The 16,064-nt window shown below is 34.8% G+C and overlaps 1 protein-coding gene across 10 annotated transcripts in view; it reads left to right on the forward strand.

Annotated features, from left to right (window-relative positions):
- The window catches only part of CACNA1D (calcium voltage-gated channel subunit alpha1 D), a 244,308-nt gene that overhangs the window by 133,715 nt on the left and 94,529 nt on the right, over positions 1–16,064 (forward strand). For 8 of the 10 annotated variants that reach the window (XM_068694613.1, XM_068694612.1, XM_068694614.1 and 5 more), the window contains exon 8: positions 6,523–6,626. In XM_068694613.1, the coding sequence (XP_068550714.1) occupies positions 6,523–6,626 (104 nt within the window). Of the gene's footprint in view, positions 1–5,925; positions 6,030–6,522; positions 6,627–16,064 lie in introns of all 10 variants that reach the window. The other 2 variants (XM_068694619.1, XM_068694621.1) reach the window with 1 other exon arrangement.

The raw sequence follows: 16,064 nt of genomic DNA on the forward strand, positions 1-16,064 counted from the left end.
TCCCTTAGGTTTAACAAAATACATCAGTAGATAGGTTTTACAAAATTATGTGAAATTAGTCTGGGCAATATGGATAAATATATAGAAGCAGTAATGAATTTTGTTAATCTTAAATTAATATGCTGCTGCAACCAATGAAAGAATCAAATCCTTCTGTTTTGCTATACCTGGAAAGTATGGATTTTGTTAAACCTGGTAGAATCATAGTTTTATTTCCAATGATCCAATAGGAAAACTTCTCTGGATTACTAAAATGGAGAGAGGCAGTACTCTCCATTTTGTTACAGTGATGTGAATCTGCTCTGCCACCGATGGAGTCTGCTGCAAAAGTGTTTCAACTTGGGTTAGTTACCTGAAAAAGAAGTAATTTCTTAGCAAACAATCACATTTGACAGCTAGGCTTTTTCTTCTTCTCCCCAGCCAAAGACAGTAAGCTGATTAATGAAATACCATCAACAGTAATTAGCTAAAATAGTATTAGGTGCTGAATGAAAAAAAAAAAAAAAAAAAAAGACTCACATCTAAACTTATTTCTAACCAATATTAGTATTAGAAAAAATAGTTTTTAGCAATTAGCTTTGAATAATAGATGCTTTATGTGACTACCTAACCTATACACTTCAATAGCTAACAATAAATAAAATTAACAAAAGGTAGAACCTGAGATCTGTTCAGACAGATCAAAGCAAATCAATGCAAAAGAAGACATGCCATACAAGTTGGGGTTTAACTTGAAAGGGTCACCTATGTATGTACTGTAGGGTAACTTTATAGAATGGTTTACATACAGAAGATGGAGGCCAAATTTAGAGGTGATAAAGTAATTATAAGGCTGTCTGGGTGCTGTAACAACTTTCTGTCTTTCCGGGAGATATATTTCTTTTTAGCCTGCCTTAATGCCTGAGCCATGGAATTCTGTTTCCCAGTTGTTCTTGTGCTGAGATGCTTAACAGTGCAGTGGTCTCTGAGTTCACACCCCACATGCATCACTCAGCATGTATCTGTGTCAGTGGTGTACCAAAGCTGAGTCTGTCCAACCAGGAGAATGTCAGGGAAATCTATGCTTTAATGGCAGAACCCAGGGAAGATTGAAGATAAAATTACATGCTTTCACAAGCCAGCCTGGAGGCTGCTATGCTTTGAGCACAGCCTGTTTTAAGTAAGCTTTAAGTTAACTCCACTTCAGCCAAGAATATCCCAGGACACAAACTTTGAAGCTAGTAGGCTTTGAAAATCTGTCTGGTGTGCTCTAAAATGAGTAGAATAAATAGTTTGTGATATGAGATTTGTGAACCTACAGTGTATGCTTCAGAGAAGGCAGGATTAGTCACATTTCACAAAACACTCATTTCTGAGGTATTTTTACACCCTTCAAGAGACTTAATTTTCAAGATGATTAGATAGGTTCTAGGTAACAATAAATAAACACACTGATTATGTCCATTAGAATGTTATGAAAGGAGAAAAGTAAAATTGGAAAATAAGATACTTAAGAAGTTAAATGAGTCTGAAACATAATGGAAAATAATTCAAAATAGCTTCATGCTTCAGCGCAATGCATTTTTAATGGTATAAATGCAGAATTAGAGGCGTTACTGCACAGCTTTATCATTATCCCCCAGTTAGGGCTTCGATTAATCAATACACACAAAAAGCTTGCCACATTTTTTGGTAAACTAGTGAAAGCTTTTCAGGAAATTAAAGCCTTGATTGCATATGGGGATTTTACTTATAATTACCACAGATAGGGATAGATGAGATATTTTAATGATTTCTAATTTATGTTATAGATTAGGGTGTGCCATCTGCTGCTATGTAATGTTTTTTTCTGTGCTGTAAATTTGGCATGCTCCTGGTATCACTTCAGAAACTTTGTCCCTGAACATCTACACTGCATTGTATGACAGCTGACTCCAACTACAGCACAACTAACAAGATAATTCACCCCCAATTGACAGATGAGGCAGTTTCAGATGGTACCAGGTTTGTCTCATCAGATCAATTCTTCAAGACTTTGTAGGCATATGCTCACAAATACATGCATATGAATGTAGAGTAATATATATATATAATATTTTATCCTCTACCAATTTGACTTGCACAGAGTAACTTGTCTCCAGATCTGGTAGTATCAACAGATCAAGTATCAAAATGGTTCCTTTTACAGGGACTTCAGAGCAGTTAGTTCCTGCGTCACCATGAAAAGGATAGGGAGAGCTTCAGAGTTTAGTTCAAATGTTATTTTCAAAGCTGTTCAAGCATACAACATAAGAACTCTAATGTAGTGTCTGTATGAAAGGCTGAAAATGTCAGAATGTAGCCAAAAAAAGTATCTCTGGTAAAAAAAAAAAAAGGGGGGGAGGGGGGCATTTTTAAACAGTTATCTAACTGAATCGTAATGCATCTACCATTATAGTGAAATGTAATTAAATGATAAGAAAAACACTCACTTTGTCCTTCATATCATCCTTCATCTTGTCTGTCCTCTGGATGATGTGATGGACAAATTAATTAGAGCTAAAATCAAAACATTATGTCTAGATCTGGAAAATGGTACAAAGAAGGGCAGGAAGAATGGCACTTGGCAAGTGTCTTTGTGCTAGGTGTTATGGATGCTAAAAGCTTAATGGCTCCAAAAAGAGATGGGACAAGTAAGTCCATTGAGAGCCACTAGGTTTGATGGCTGCTCTAGGCTGCTGTATTTCTGAGCCACAGAGAGTGGGGGTCTTGTAAGACTTTACTAAGGATTTGAGATCTGATAGCTCCTGGATTTCCTGATGCCCTTGTAGCATTATTTAGGGGCATTTATGTTTCTTAGTTGCAACTTCCAATAGGTCTGGAATTTGTGTCTTTTAACTCCTATATCTGGACTTTGTGTGAGAATTTAGTATCAATGCTTTCAATTGAAAAAAAAAATCATTTCGGAGGATGGAGATTCTTTTGTGTATATATTACCAAAACTCTGTCTCCATCATTAGTCAGAGTACAAATTGACTCTTCTAATCTTTCTTTAATTGAAAGTTATGAAAAATGCCACTTGACATGCATGAAATGAGCAGTAAAGTTTTCCAAATGGAAAGGTCTTCTTTACACGCTTTCATCTCTGGTATTAATGCAATCAGAAATATTATTTCATGAATAGAAATTACAGTATGTTACTTAAAGAGAGTTTGTCTCTAGATTTAAATGGTAAAATTGTATAGAAGCAGTTTCATGCTGTTGATTAGGAATAGGAATTAGTACCAACCTGTTCTAGTGGAATATGGGTTCCTGACTAAGGATTGCTTTTGGACTAGTTCAGCATCTGCCCAAACCAAAACATTTTTTCTGGTGCTGGTTAACTGCAGTTTCCAGGTTTCATATCACAGGACATTAGTCCTAGATAGATTAGCCTGAAATACTGGGTTTAGAACCAAACTGCATAAATTAGGATTTCTTTTTATACATTGCTCTAAAGTGAATTAAGGATATGCAAATCACAGCTGTGTGTGCTAATAGAGCCTTTATGACAGACCATGGAAATTTCAGCTTTGTATATGGGTTACTAAGCTAGCACAATGCCTGGCTTCTTGGATACATCCTCCCTAGCAAAAAGAATGTATCAGGTTAGGTTGCAGTGATTACCAGAGCACTTCTTTTCCTCGTATCTTTTGTTATCTTATATCTTTCTTAAAATGTAATTGCAATTTCAGGTTTTTCAAAATGATTTGTAGCAGGAAAACATTGACATCAGCACCAGATGAATTTATGCCCTCACTCTGAACTCTGGTAACTTGCAAGATACTGTGTGCAAATGGTATAGTTAAGTTGGATACAAAACACATTTGCAAGTACTTGAAGTTCAGACAAAATGTTGGCTCTTACACACTATTGTTAGAAACCATCTTTGCCTGATCTGTATTATGTGAATAATTTCTATGAAGGAAACTCAATTCTGAAGTAATAAAATAATTACTAAGTATGCAATTGAAAAAAAAAAAAAAAAAATAACCGAGTACATTTGATTCCTAAACTTCAAGGCCAGATGCTTATAGTTGGAAGAAGGTGCAAAGGGCAACACACACTGGAACAAAGAAGAAATTCAGTGTCAGCAGTAGGGCATTTTCTTAAATACTTAGCTCTCTTTTGCTGCTAAGACTTCTCAAAGGAGGGGACTCACACTGAGGAAACAGGCACAGATGATAAACTATTGGTCCCCTTAGCTTAGGTGCCTACCATGCTAAGTATTGCTAAAAGTACTGCACAGAAACGTATTGCACAGGAGATTGAGTTGAAGTAGGTCAGTGTAATGGCAGCATTATGAAAGATTTTATTTCCCACATGAATAAGATGTAGCAGAACTGGACCATGGAAACTTGAAATCTTTTAAAATTGAAGCCAAAGATCCCAGCCTTTCAGAATGGCTGTAACTCTTCTCCATTTTAATTTCTCTAAAATATTGCTTTATTGAAATTAAAAGGAAAAAAAATCCAAATCAAATATATAACTTGCATTTTTAAATCTTTTTTTACATATACTATCAAGTAAGCGATTGTATATTACTCTTTTGGTAATTTTGGAAGTTCCAGTTAGTATCAAATGGTATTATTGCAGATCACTAGTGAAGAAAAGTGCCTGTGGGCCTTAACCTGCAAAGACTTAATGCATGTGCTTACATCTAGCTATCCATTGGAGTGCCTTGCAGAAACTTAGACTACAACAAATTTTTAAAAGATAGAGAAAAAAAAGAAAAAAAAAAAAAAAGCAAAGTACACCTTGAAAACCTTTTGTTCCCATGCTTAATATGGGATTGTGTCCATTCCAACAGAGATGTTAGTGACATGATTTAAAATGGACTGTCTATAGAGCTCAAAGCCTAATCACAAGTTGCAGATGCGACAGACAGACATACAACAGCATTCACAAAGAGAAAAAGGTTTGCCCAAAAATCGTTATACATTGCCATATATAGTCCTGAATCCTCATGGATTTTTATTTTGTCTGATGAATCTTTATGGCCAAAAATCTCAAGAAGAACATAGTGCAAACCTGTCAGTATAAACAAAAAAGCCAGAATAATTCTTCTCCCATAAGAGAAATTTCCAAGAAGCTCCAAGTCAGAATTGCTTTTTTATAACTTAATGTCTCTTTACACCTGAATGATAGATAAAATAACCATTTTCTTGTGTTTTAAAGTATCTTTTATTTTCTGAACAGTTCTTAGTTTTCCCTGGATATGTTTCTTGAATCCATCTCATAGGATTACTAAAAATAACAATGGAAAAGATAGATTTGTAGAAAAATTTGTGTGTACCTATAAATAGTCTGTCTGAAGTTCAGTAACTTCAACCTTATTGTTTCTGGAATATTTCCATGTTTCTGCTATGTTTTAAAATTTGATTTCAGGTTTTAATTTTCATAAAAGTGTTCATGTTTTTTCAAGTATCTGACTGCATCCAGCTGTAGTATTTCAGGGAAAAAGTACTGAAATTCAATTTTGCAGAAAAAAATAATATTGCTTGTCCTGCTGAGATACATGTTACTGTTTACTTTCTCAAAGGATCATTCATGTAGTTAGGATATATATGAATTAAAAATCCTAGTATTTCAATGCACTTTGTAAACATCTTTTAATTTAGTGAGATCTGAAATTTACCGTTTTAGGTATTAAAGAATTAATGTTATTAATGTTATAGTGCTCTATTTGTATGTTTGATAGTATTTTTGATCTGAAGGCTAGGTTCACTCAGTACTTTTTCCTAGAATACGTATTATGACTGCAAGTTGATGTGGCCAGTGCCTTTTTTCTTACATTATTCTCCTTTGATAATTGCTGCAGGAATGCATAGAATGCTGTCTCATCTGAATGATTAAATTCTGTTTCTCTGATTCTTCATTGCTATTACTATAGTGATCTACTCTATAAGATCATCTTATTTCTTGCAGATGAATGATGCTATGGGATTTGAATTGCCATGGGTGTATTTTGTCAGTCTCGTCATCTTTGGGTCATTTTTCGTACTAAATCTTGTTCTTGGTGTATTGAGCGGGTAAGCATACACCTTTTTCATCATGAAGGCAGAGTCCTTAATTCAGTTGCCATGAACACACAGGTTATCTTATACAGGTGAGACTTCAGTTGCAATGACATTTTATTTTTTTTAATTAAATTTCTATTTTTCCTCTTCTAATTTTGAACAGAAGGAGTTTTCTGTAGCTTTCATACAAAATACCAAATAAAAAATCAGAATTCAGACATACCAGTATATATATATATATGTCCATATTTGTGGCAAAAGTATGAGAAGAACTGAAAATTCTCCCGCACCTATTTAAATATGTTATTTTAATACAGCTTCTGCAGCATCACATTTGCAATATAATTTGGGTAAGTAAATAAATTAAACAAAAGTTTCTTGCTTTTAAGAACTGAATAAGCCCTAAACTTTCAGTGTTAACACCTACGTGATCTGGCAGCTGCAAAAAAGGACTCTGCTGTTTAATGAATGACTGAATCATAACTTATTTCCTTGCATTTTACAGGTAAATGATGCAATAGGATGTGAATGGCCATGGATCTATTTTGTTAGTCTTATCATCCTTGGCTCATTTTTCGTACTTAACCTGGTTCTTGGTGTTCTTAGTGGGTAAGCAGTTGAGTTAACATTGTGTATGCTACTGTTACTTGTAAGATGGCCTCTGCATTTACTCAAGCTTCTCAGCAATGGCTTTTCTGCATGCACTTAAGATTCTTATGTCATCCTACCAGTGTTTGCTCTCTTGACTAAAGTGTGATCCTGCTGCCTGTATCTGTCTGACATCACGTTCACCATGCTTGCCAAAAGTATCTTTTAGATGAGGCACCAAACTTCTCATTCTCTAATAGTTCAGCAGGGAGAAACATTTCTCACACAGAGATGGGTGACACTTGTACAAACGTTTTCCCCTATAATTATAGCCAAGTGTCTCTCTGTAAAATTATTATTATTATTATTATTATTATTATTATTATTATTATTATTATTATTATTATTATTATTATTATTATTCAACTAGCTATAAAGTAATTGGAGTGTTCTTTGCATTTACCAGTCATGTAGCAAATTTTATTTTAATGGGGTACTTGAAGATATGTCTGATAGAAAGAGTATGACTAGTGTACTATGACACAAAATGTTTAATGCTTCCTGTATCATTGAGGTGTGTACTATTGTGACATCCCACAGCAGCAATCTGATATTCTTATCAATAATCAAATATAAAGTTAATATGGTTGTCAGTGGGAGGTTGTCACAGCACTTTGTTGCTCTGTATATTCCAGACTCCAGCTAAGAACTAAAGTGTCATCAGTTTTAGATGTATAATGTGGTTTAAAACTGTAATTTATGGCAACAGTTTGCAAAGTTTTCTTCTTACAAAGCCCAAGATATTTTTTCATAAAGAAAGAAAAGGTCCTGCTGGCATCTGAATCCAAATACAATTATAACACACATTATATTTTATGTTAGCTACGAGTTACACAACAAATGATATTGTTTTGGCAGCCTTGGGCTAGCTGTGCCATCTTTGTTACCCAGCAGAAAAATGTGTCTTGCACTGAACACAGCCTTATAGTTGATGGTGTCATCAGGCTGCGTGTGTGTGCAGCCATGTTACAGTTTTGCCGTGCTGCGTATTAGGTTTGAAAGGAATTATAGGATGTCATATATAGAACATTCATGGAAATCAGGGAATCAGAAGCAATTTGCAATTGATAATGTGATAATTTTGTTACTAAGGCATTTTTGTTTTAATGGTTTTACAATGTGTTTTTAAAAATCATTTATCTGTGATAGATTACTGTTGCACACAGGAAACTGTGGAAAGCATGGTTTTTACGTTCCTTTCAGAATCAATTTACAAAGCAGATGTTTGAAAGTAAAGAGGTAGTGTGCTAAAAACACATTGCTGATTTTTTGATTTAATTTCTTCTTTCCAAGACCCACCCTGTAGTGGCTGACTTATGCTATCATATAGGCTTTGTTTATTTCAGGGACAAGTGTGTTGCAAAACTAAGGGCCTAGCTTTTGCATCACAGCCACGCTGGTCAAATAAGAAATAAGAAAGAAAAGAACAGACAGAAAACTGAGAGTATGATTTATTTCTCTGTTTGATACTGTTACCTAACGTCGCTGTGTGACCAGACTTCCCAGTAAAGCCATTAGGTTTCCACAGTTCCTTTCACTGGCCCTTAAGAAAGTCATAAGCAGCAATTAGTTTTCTTCCCGTTGTGTGAAGGTGTGCTATGGGAACAGTTAATTATTATTTCCCTTTTCCCTTGCTTGACTCAAACAAAGTGCTATTGGTTTCATTTTTCTTTAAATTTTATATAATCCCAATATATATATTAAATTTTATTTTATTATTTATTATTATTATAATTATTATAATTATTATATTTATTATCAATTATTTTAATATATATAATTTTATATATTTTTAATAAGTAGGGGAGAAAGTAATGCCAGATTTGGTGTGTTGATACACCTGTTCATTTCTTCCACTGAAGCCAAGGAAATTCAGAGATTTACACAGCTAAGTTTTTTATTTGATTTAGTACAGTCAAAATATTTTATAAGGCTTGCAACATTATGATGTGTTAGCTTTTTTTTTTTTTTCCTGCATGATTTATACATTTAAATAAGGTAGTTTTTCAAAGCTAGTAAAAATTTGTTGGGTAAGTCAGATAAATCATTGTATTTTTTATTGTACCCCTCTTATATTCTCTTATATTTGTGACTCAGATATCTTTAATATCTACTTTGTTGGCATCAGTGTTGGTACTCTTTCAGCAGCTTTTCCTTTATTCTGTTGTAATGAGACAGCTTTGTTGAGGAAATTTTGCTGGAATATGAAGTTGCTCTATAGCCACTGTAACAATATAGAGGAAAAGGTGTCCCTTTGTCTTTGGGTTCCGTTCTACAGACAAGAATTCACCACTGATTTCTTGATCCTAAGAGCTCTAATGCTCTTTAGAGTCCTTACCCACTTGCCTTTGATTTCCAGTGAACTTAAATGGCAGTGGTAAGTGTCACATGAGCTCACCTGAAATTTATAAATTCATTCATTATTCCTAAACTTATTTTCTGCCGGGGTGTCACTAACTGCAGCATCACTTAAAAGTCCGGAGTGCTTGATGGATTGCCTGTATCAGTGTTTGCTCAAAACATGTGAAAGAGAAATCCTAGCACTACAGTTGTTCACAATTTCCATGCTGAAGGAAATTATATAAATAGATTGAGATTTGTGATGTATGAATATCACTAATATTGACATTGAGAAGGAGAGGAGCAAGGAGAAGATATCTATTATACCAAACTGATACAAAAGTGAAGAAAATGTCCTGGCATACTTGTTTGAAACTGTGAAAAAGGCTAGTGTGTAGCACTGTTACACTGATTTATTTTGGTTGATGAATTCCGTTATACTTAATAGCAAATATTTTCCATGTATTTTCTGTTTAGACATGTCTGCTTAAATCTTAGGGGCACTCTGTACATCCTTTGGATGTATTTGTATTAATTAGCAAAAAGCTATATATATATTTCATCCTGAGCCAGGCATTGAATGAGTAACACTTGCATTCTTTCTTTCTTTCTTTCTTTTTTTTTTTTTTTAAGAGTTAGCTTTTACGTTTTATGTTCTTCAAACCATAGCATGAAACTTGTTCACTTATAAATCTACAAACAAAATTAAATTTTACTAAACCAGTCAGGGAATGCAAAAATGATGCCAACTGACTTGAAAAGCATGGCTTTGGATACAGCTTTTGGAAGTGGAATCTGAATGCCTAATACAACTTTTCTGTATGAAAGTGTTAATATCTTGTAATATCAACTTCTTCTGTGTCCATTTAAATCTGCTGGTTTGATCTGTTTGCAGTTTTAAAACATTCATTCACTCTCTTTGTATCCCTTTGTTACACTGTGACCATCTGCCCCTTTGTATTTCTCTACTGGCTCTTGTGCACTGCATGTTTGATGTATTTAGATACTGTACAAGTGGATGAGAATGATGATTTCGAAAATCTTTTATTTTACATCTAGCATTTTCTGAAGGTGAGTATTTACTGGTGATCCATGTCAGTTTTGCGTGCTGAAGGTAATAATCATAAAAACTCAGTTTGTGCTATTAATAGCAGATATGTAAATTAATAGAAGTAATGTGTGTGTAGGAAATATGGTAAATATTTTAAATTTTGGAAGGAAGTTGACTATAGAGATTTTTTCTAGTCAATTGAATAACAAGGATGGAGAGATTTCATAGGCTTAATTATATAATTGATTTTGGTAGTTTTGTCTTTTTCAAAATACTGCCTTTTTCATACTCCATAATCTGACAAGTGCTCTAGAAATGCTTTTGGAGACAGCTATAGATGTGGCTGTAGAAAAGGGTCCTAGTGCTGGCTCCGGGTGCAACACCAGCAGAGGGCTCTGAAGAAGACTAGCTCTGGCCTGAGAACAGACTTGACAGACAGCTCCTCCCTAAATACACAAGAAAAACTGGTGGTAGATCTGGCTCCTCAAAGTTGTCTGGAAATGTTTGGAACTGTGATTCAGAATGTGGGCATGTTGGGAATTCCTTTCAAAGTGGTGAATTTAGTTAGGGGAATCTAGGTGGCCACCTCAAACCTTTACCTGATCTTTCATAATAAGGTTGCGAGATTGAATTCATATCCAATTTGGAATCCAGATCAAAATACTTGTTGCAGGTCTGAAAAGCTGCAAATAAATGCATTCTTCAGATAGCTTTGAATTTTCTTTCTCATTGGCTGGTCTGCATTTTGCCAGTTCACATTAGAAATGTAAGGCTGCAATGTGGTTCCAAGTAATTGTTTTAGCAATTAGAAATCACAGGATTGTCATGACACAAGTGCACTCTATTTTGATTGCTGTGTCTTCTGAGCTACCAGCATGGTGGTGTTTCAGTCTGCAAAAATATCAGAGTACGCTTTTTTTTTTTTTTTTTTTTTTTTTTCCCCTTTGTAAAGATTCCTCTGGTTATGATCCAAGGACTGGGCAGTGCAGCTTTAGGGCAACTTGACACTTGATGAAATAGCACAGAAATTGCAACTGAGGAGCTGCTCAGCAATGCAAGTTCTGTAAAGGGTGGTGGACTGCTTTAGGAGCCTGCTTTTATGTGTAGCTTTGTTATACACAGTTTGTGTATCTGGCATAAACAGGACCTGTATTCTCCAAACTCATGAAATACCAGACAGAAACTGGGACCTGAGGGCAGGCCTCCAAATATTCCAGGATAAAAGACCTGAGTGTGTCATGACCAGCAGTGCAAGAGACAGAAACCTGAAACTAGAAAGTTAAGTTAGACATTATAAAGTTAGAGGCTACCTTTAAAAAGTAAGGGGCAGAAATTGAGAGGAACTCATCAACCCTGAAAGTCTGTTTAAAAGTGTGCTGAAATAAATATGCCGGTATTTCAGCATGCATTCAACTGTTTTACTATTAACAGAGAAAATAATAAATGATAAAACTTCGTAATTTATTTATCAAGAGTCATGGCTTTTAATGATGCATGATAATCTATTCCCTGAGATATTCCTTGTCATTAGGGGATGGTTTCTGCTGATGACATCTTCTGCTCAAGGCATTAGTATTTCATTGGGTAGCCATGGAAACAAATAAGACCTTTCAAACACGCTTTAATAAATCTCTCTGAGTTGAATTTATTGCTTTCCTAAAGGACACCAAAGCGTAAGCTTTGACATCCTCCTACATGTAAGTCTTGCAGGTTACTAAGAGAATGTTATTTTTGTTTCCATTTCTTTCCCACAGTATTATTTGCAATGTATGTAGTGATTCTAAAATCTAAGGGCACGTACTTATCCATGCTAATCTCACTGGTAATATCTGTCAATTCATATAATACAAAATATGTTCACACAGAGAAGCTTATACACCTAAGAACTGTTGTCTACAGTATATATGGAAAAAAAATGTAGAAGATGAAAGTTGAATAATGATGCACAAAATAGAAAACAGCAGTGAACTGTCATCCATAGTCTTTCAGCAAAAGGGAAATGAACTGGTTTTGATAGCATTCTTTTTCACATCAGAGGGAAAGCTTCATAGAAAAAGGAGACTTACAGATAAAAATTTAACTCCCTCACACAATATACATTATAAAGAGGAAAGGAACTTCAGCTCCAGATCTCAGCAGGTTGCTTTTGATTGCTGTGTGGCTAGTAAAAATAAAACTCAAATACACAAATAAATACATTTAAAAAAATCAAAAGGAAAAGGGAATATCCTTGGTTGATCAATTGAATACACAACAATAATTAGAAAATTCTTTCAGCTATATACAGTGGTAACTCTAACCAACTTCTCTAAACAGAGACCAATAAAAAACTATGGAGTAATCCAGTATCCTTTAATAAAAGAGCATGAATGGGAGTGATTTTATTTCCATTTTGTCAGAACTCATCACACTGTCTTTTTAGGTGTTGGTCCTGTGAAATGAGCTCCTCACAATTAACAAACCATTGACCAAAAGCTTTGACAGTGTTCATCATGATGGTAGGGTGAACACACTATGAGGAATGGTCCTACCCTCAATGCTACGAGTTCTTCCTCTAAAAAATCCAACATAGTGAGCCAAACAAGTCTCTACTCATGAGCCAATCTTAAAGTGCAAATATAATTAGTCTGAAAAATTCAATCTCAGTTTTGTTGGTCCGTTACCACCACTATCAAACTGTTTCCAATCTTGCTGTTCCCACAGCTGATTCCATCACCTTCATGTGCACTCTTTGGCATAATAATGCTATCCAGGCCTTGACACAGTGTAAATAAACTTTTTGCTGTTGAGTGTACATTTTCTCAATTGTTGGCCAGCTATACAGAAAAAAATATAGCTAGGTATTAATAGTTTGCATTTCCACATCAATTCTCCTTGCTCAAGCAAAATTCCTGATTGATATATATACATATATATATATACATATTTCCTGCAGAAATAATTCTGCAGTGTTCAGCATATGAGTTATTATTTCTAACAAGAGGAGTAATAATATAAAAAAAATCTCAAGTAATTAAAGATGTGATGTCACACCCCTATTTTCATATCTTGTTACATCTGGTTACACAATAGGCCTGGCTGTGAGCTGCTGTCCATGCTTTTTTTTTTTTTTTTTTTTTTTAAGCAGTTGGAGTTCTCTGATTTGCTTCTGCTAATTTGTTGGTTGGTATGGTTACATCCGTGTGAAACCTATGCTGTGGCCAACACTGTACTCCTGTGAACACCTTTTTGCTTTTGCGTGACTCTTCTCTGTGAACAAACAGGAGTCTGTGATGTCTGGGTAACAGCTCTACATATGGCATTCACACAGCGCTTTCCACATACTGGACCCCGTGTGCAGTGTGTTACATACAGGAGATGCAGGAGATGAATTCTTGCTCTCATTCTATCTGCAGAGACTTGCAGTGACACAAAAGGTCTGTAATATGGCCAGCCAAGAATTAGTCCTGGTTTATGCTTAGAGGTGGAAGGCAATTGTTTGTTTCCTATCATCATTGTCTAAGTGATGGACAGGAGATAGAGCAGCACTCCTGTTGCCAGATTTTCATTTCACATATACTGGTGTGCCAAATCAGAGTAGCTTGTTGGGATTTTTCAGTTTACAACAACTTGGGTGGACTGATTTAAATCATATTTTAGGGGGGAGACCCTTATGAATGAGAGCATAACTCGTTGAATGCAATTTTTGTCAGGTTAGTCAAAGAACAACAACAACAAAACAACGCTAATTACCCTTTCACATACCAGATCCAGGTCATTTTTATCAAATAAGAATGAAATATTTTGAAATTAGCTCTTAGCAAAGGCATTTGTGAAAACAAACGCTTACATATTTGTACATGTAAATAAATAAAGTCCAATTACCACAATTAACATACAGCTTCCTAAGCCTGTCAGCTTTGTAGGCTTCTGGACTGAGTTCTGGCTTGAACACAGTGAGGGAGGCCAGTTCAGGCCATTGAATGGCCTGAATGACATTTAGACCTAATTGGCCTAATGACAGTTAGACTAATGATGCCAACATATCCAAAAACATTTTTTTTCTGCCTGGACCTAGCCTACACTCTTCATAGCCATTAAATGCTACACAAGCAGCTGTCTTATTCCTCCTTCCAGGAGAACAACCAATCTATACCTATCTATACAGCCAAATATCTTGTTGTCTAAATGTCTTTGTCAGCAGTTTTAAAGAGCCAACATCTCTCCTTCACCTCACCCCTATCAACTTTTTCAATTAACTTCTTGTTACTTGGAAAAAAAAAAGAACTTCTTCTGTGCTAACAGATTACTAATTACACTTCTAATTCCATTTAATTCCACTCTTATATGAGGCATTTCAGTAAAAGGAATGTGTACATACATTCATATGAGGGATGTCACTTCATTGTGGCTGTCATTGAAAAGAATACCATAGATCCAGATTCCTCCCTCCTTTGAAGAAAATGCAGTCTTCTCAGGTGTGTTATATTTCCTTACAAACAGTTTTTTAAAATAAAAGGAAATCTTTTAAACATTATGGAAATTAAGTACCACTGCATACTACTGATAAATTGCTGCAGCATTTAACCAAGACAATATCTGGATTGTGTGCTGTATTGAAGGGAAAGGTCGTAGTTAGCTGTGTGTATAAAAACTGTGTTTAATTCTCTGCATGCAGCTATTGTAATATGAAGTCAAAGTTAAAAGGTGGTTCAGTCATGGGTGAAGTGCAGTTCAAAGTTGCAATCTTGCCAACTGTTTCATTTTAAAATGACTTCTTTCTCTTCATATAATAGCAGTAGCTTTCATTTTGCTTTACCCACACAGATCACAAATCCTTCACTCTAATAAAAAACACCCAAAAGACTTAATTGAACAAAACAAGAGTACTTAGTAAAAGCTAACAAAGGTTATTACTTCTGATTTCACAGTATGCTACAGTAGCTCTTTTTTCCAAGTATACTGCCTATGAAATGAGTCATGAGTATGTTGCCCTAGTCAGATGTAATGGACAGCCTCTTTGAGATAATCCTAAACCCAGTATTCCGTATACAAAAAAAAATAAAAATAATAATGTTACAGGCTTTTTACATCTTCTACCAAAACAAAATCTGTTTTTATTTTTTAAATAAAGCAGTTATCCTTCATAGGGCTGCTAGGTGTTGTCACTTTCACAAGCATTTTTGCGAATAGAAGGGTTTTTGAAGGATCTTTTCCGTAGATGTTAGATGAAGGGTAGCAAATGCAAAGCAAGCACCGGCATTCTTCAGCTTCGTTAAGGTGCCATCAGATAGAACAGGATGATCTTCTCCACGTGCCAAATGTAATTTTTGTTGAATTAAGACCTAAACTGTAAAAGGTGTAGTGTCTGCCTCATAGGTTTTGCAATGGAAAGTCTTTCAGCTTCAGCAACATAACATAAAAAAATAATAATAACAATAATGAAAAATAAATATCTGAATGATTGCTTGTAAAGAGCTTAACTTAAAATTACTAATGGCAAAGCAGAAAGTTAGTATTTAGAAGATATTTGAAGACTGCAAATAAAATAGTAACAAAACCAGATTATATGTCAATTCCAGATAAGTAATGTCTGTCACTGAACTGAAATATGTTGAAAAAATAGGAGACTGTTATTTTACTATATTTTGTTCTCAGGGAACCATAATACCGCTAATTGTATTCACCTTGTTAAAATATTTTGCAAGTCTTACCTGTTTGAATCTGGGAACTTCCTAATATGTTTTTCTATTTGAAAGAAGATACCTTCAGTGCTTCAATAAATTTCCCCTTGAGAATATGTTAATTAGGGGAAATTTTAAAGTAAAAGTTCACAAAAAATAAAGGGGTTGCAAATCCATGGTATTTGGAATTACTGTAGCCATTTCCTAGGTTTAATTTCAGCCCCGTTGTAATATAACAGTCTAGGAGAAGCTTAATTTTAAATACTGAATCAGTACATAGTTACAATACAGTTCAAAAGATGGTTGCCTACCCCAATTGTACATATCAATCCTCAGATAAATCAG

Source organism: Anas acuta, chromosome 11 (assembly GCF_963932015.1).
Source record: "Anas acuta chromosome 11, bAnaAcu1.1, whole genome shotgun sequence".
NCBI lineage: Eukaryota > Metazoa > Chordata > Aves > Anseriformes > Anatidae > Anas > Anas acuta.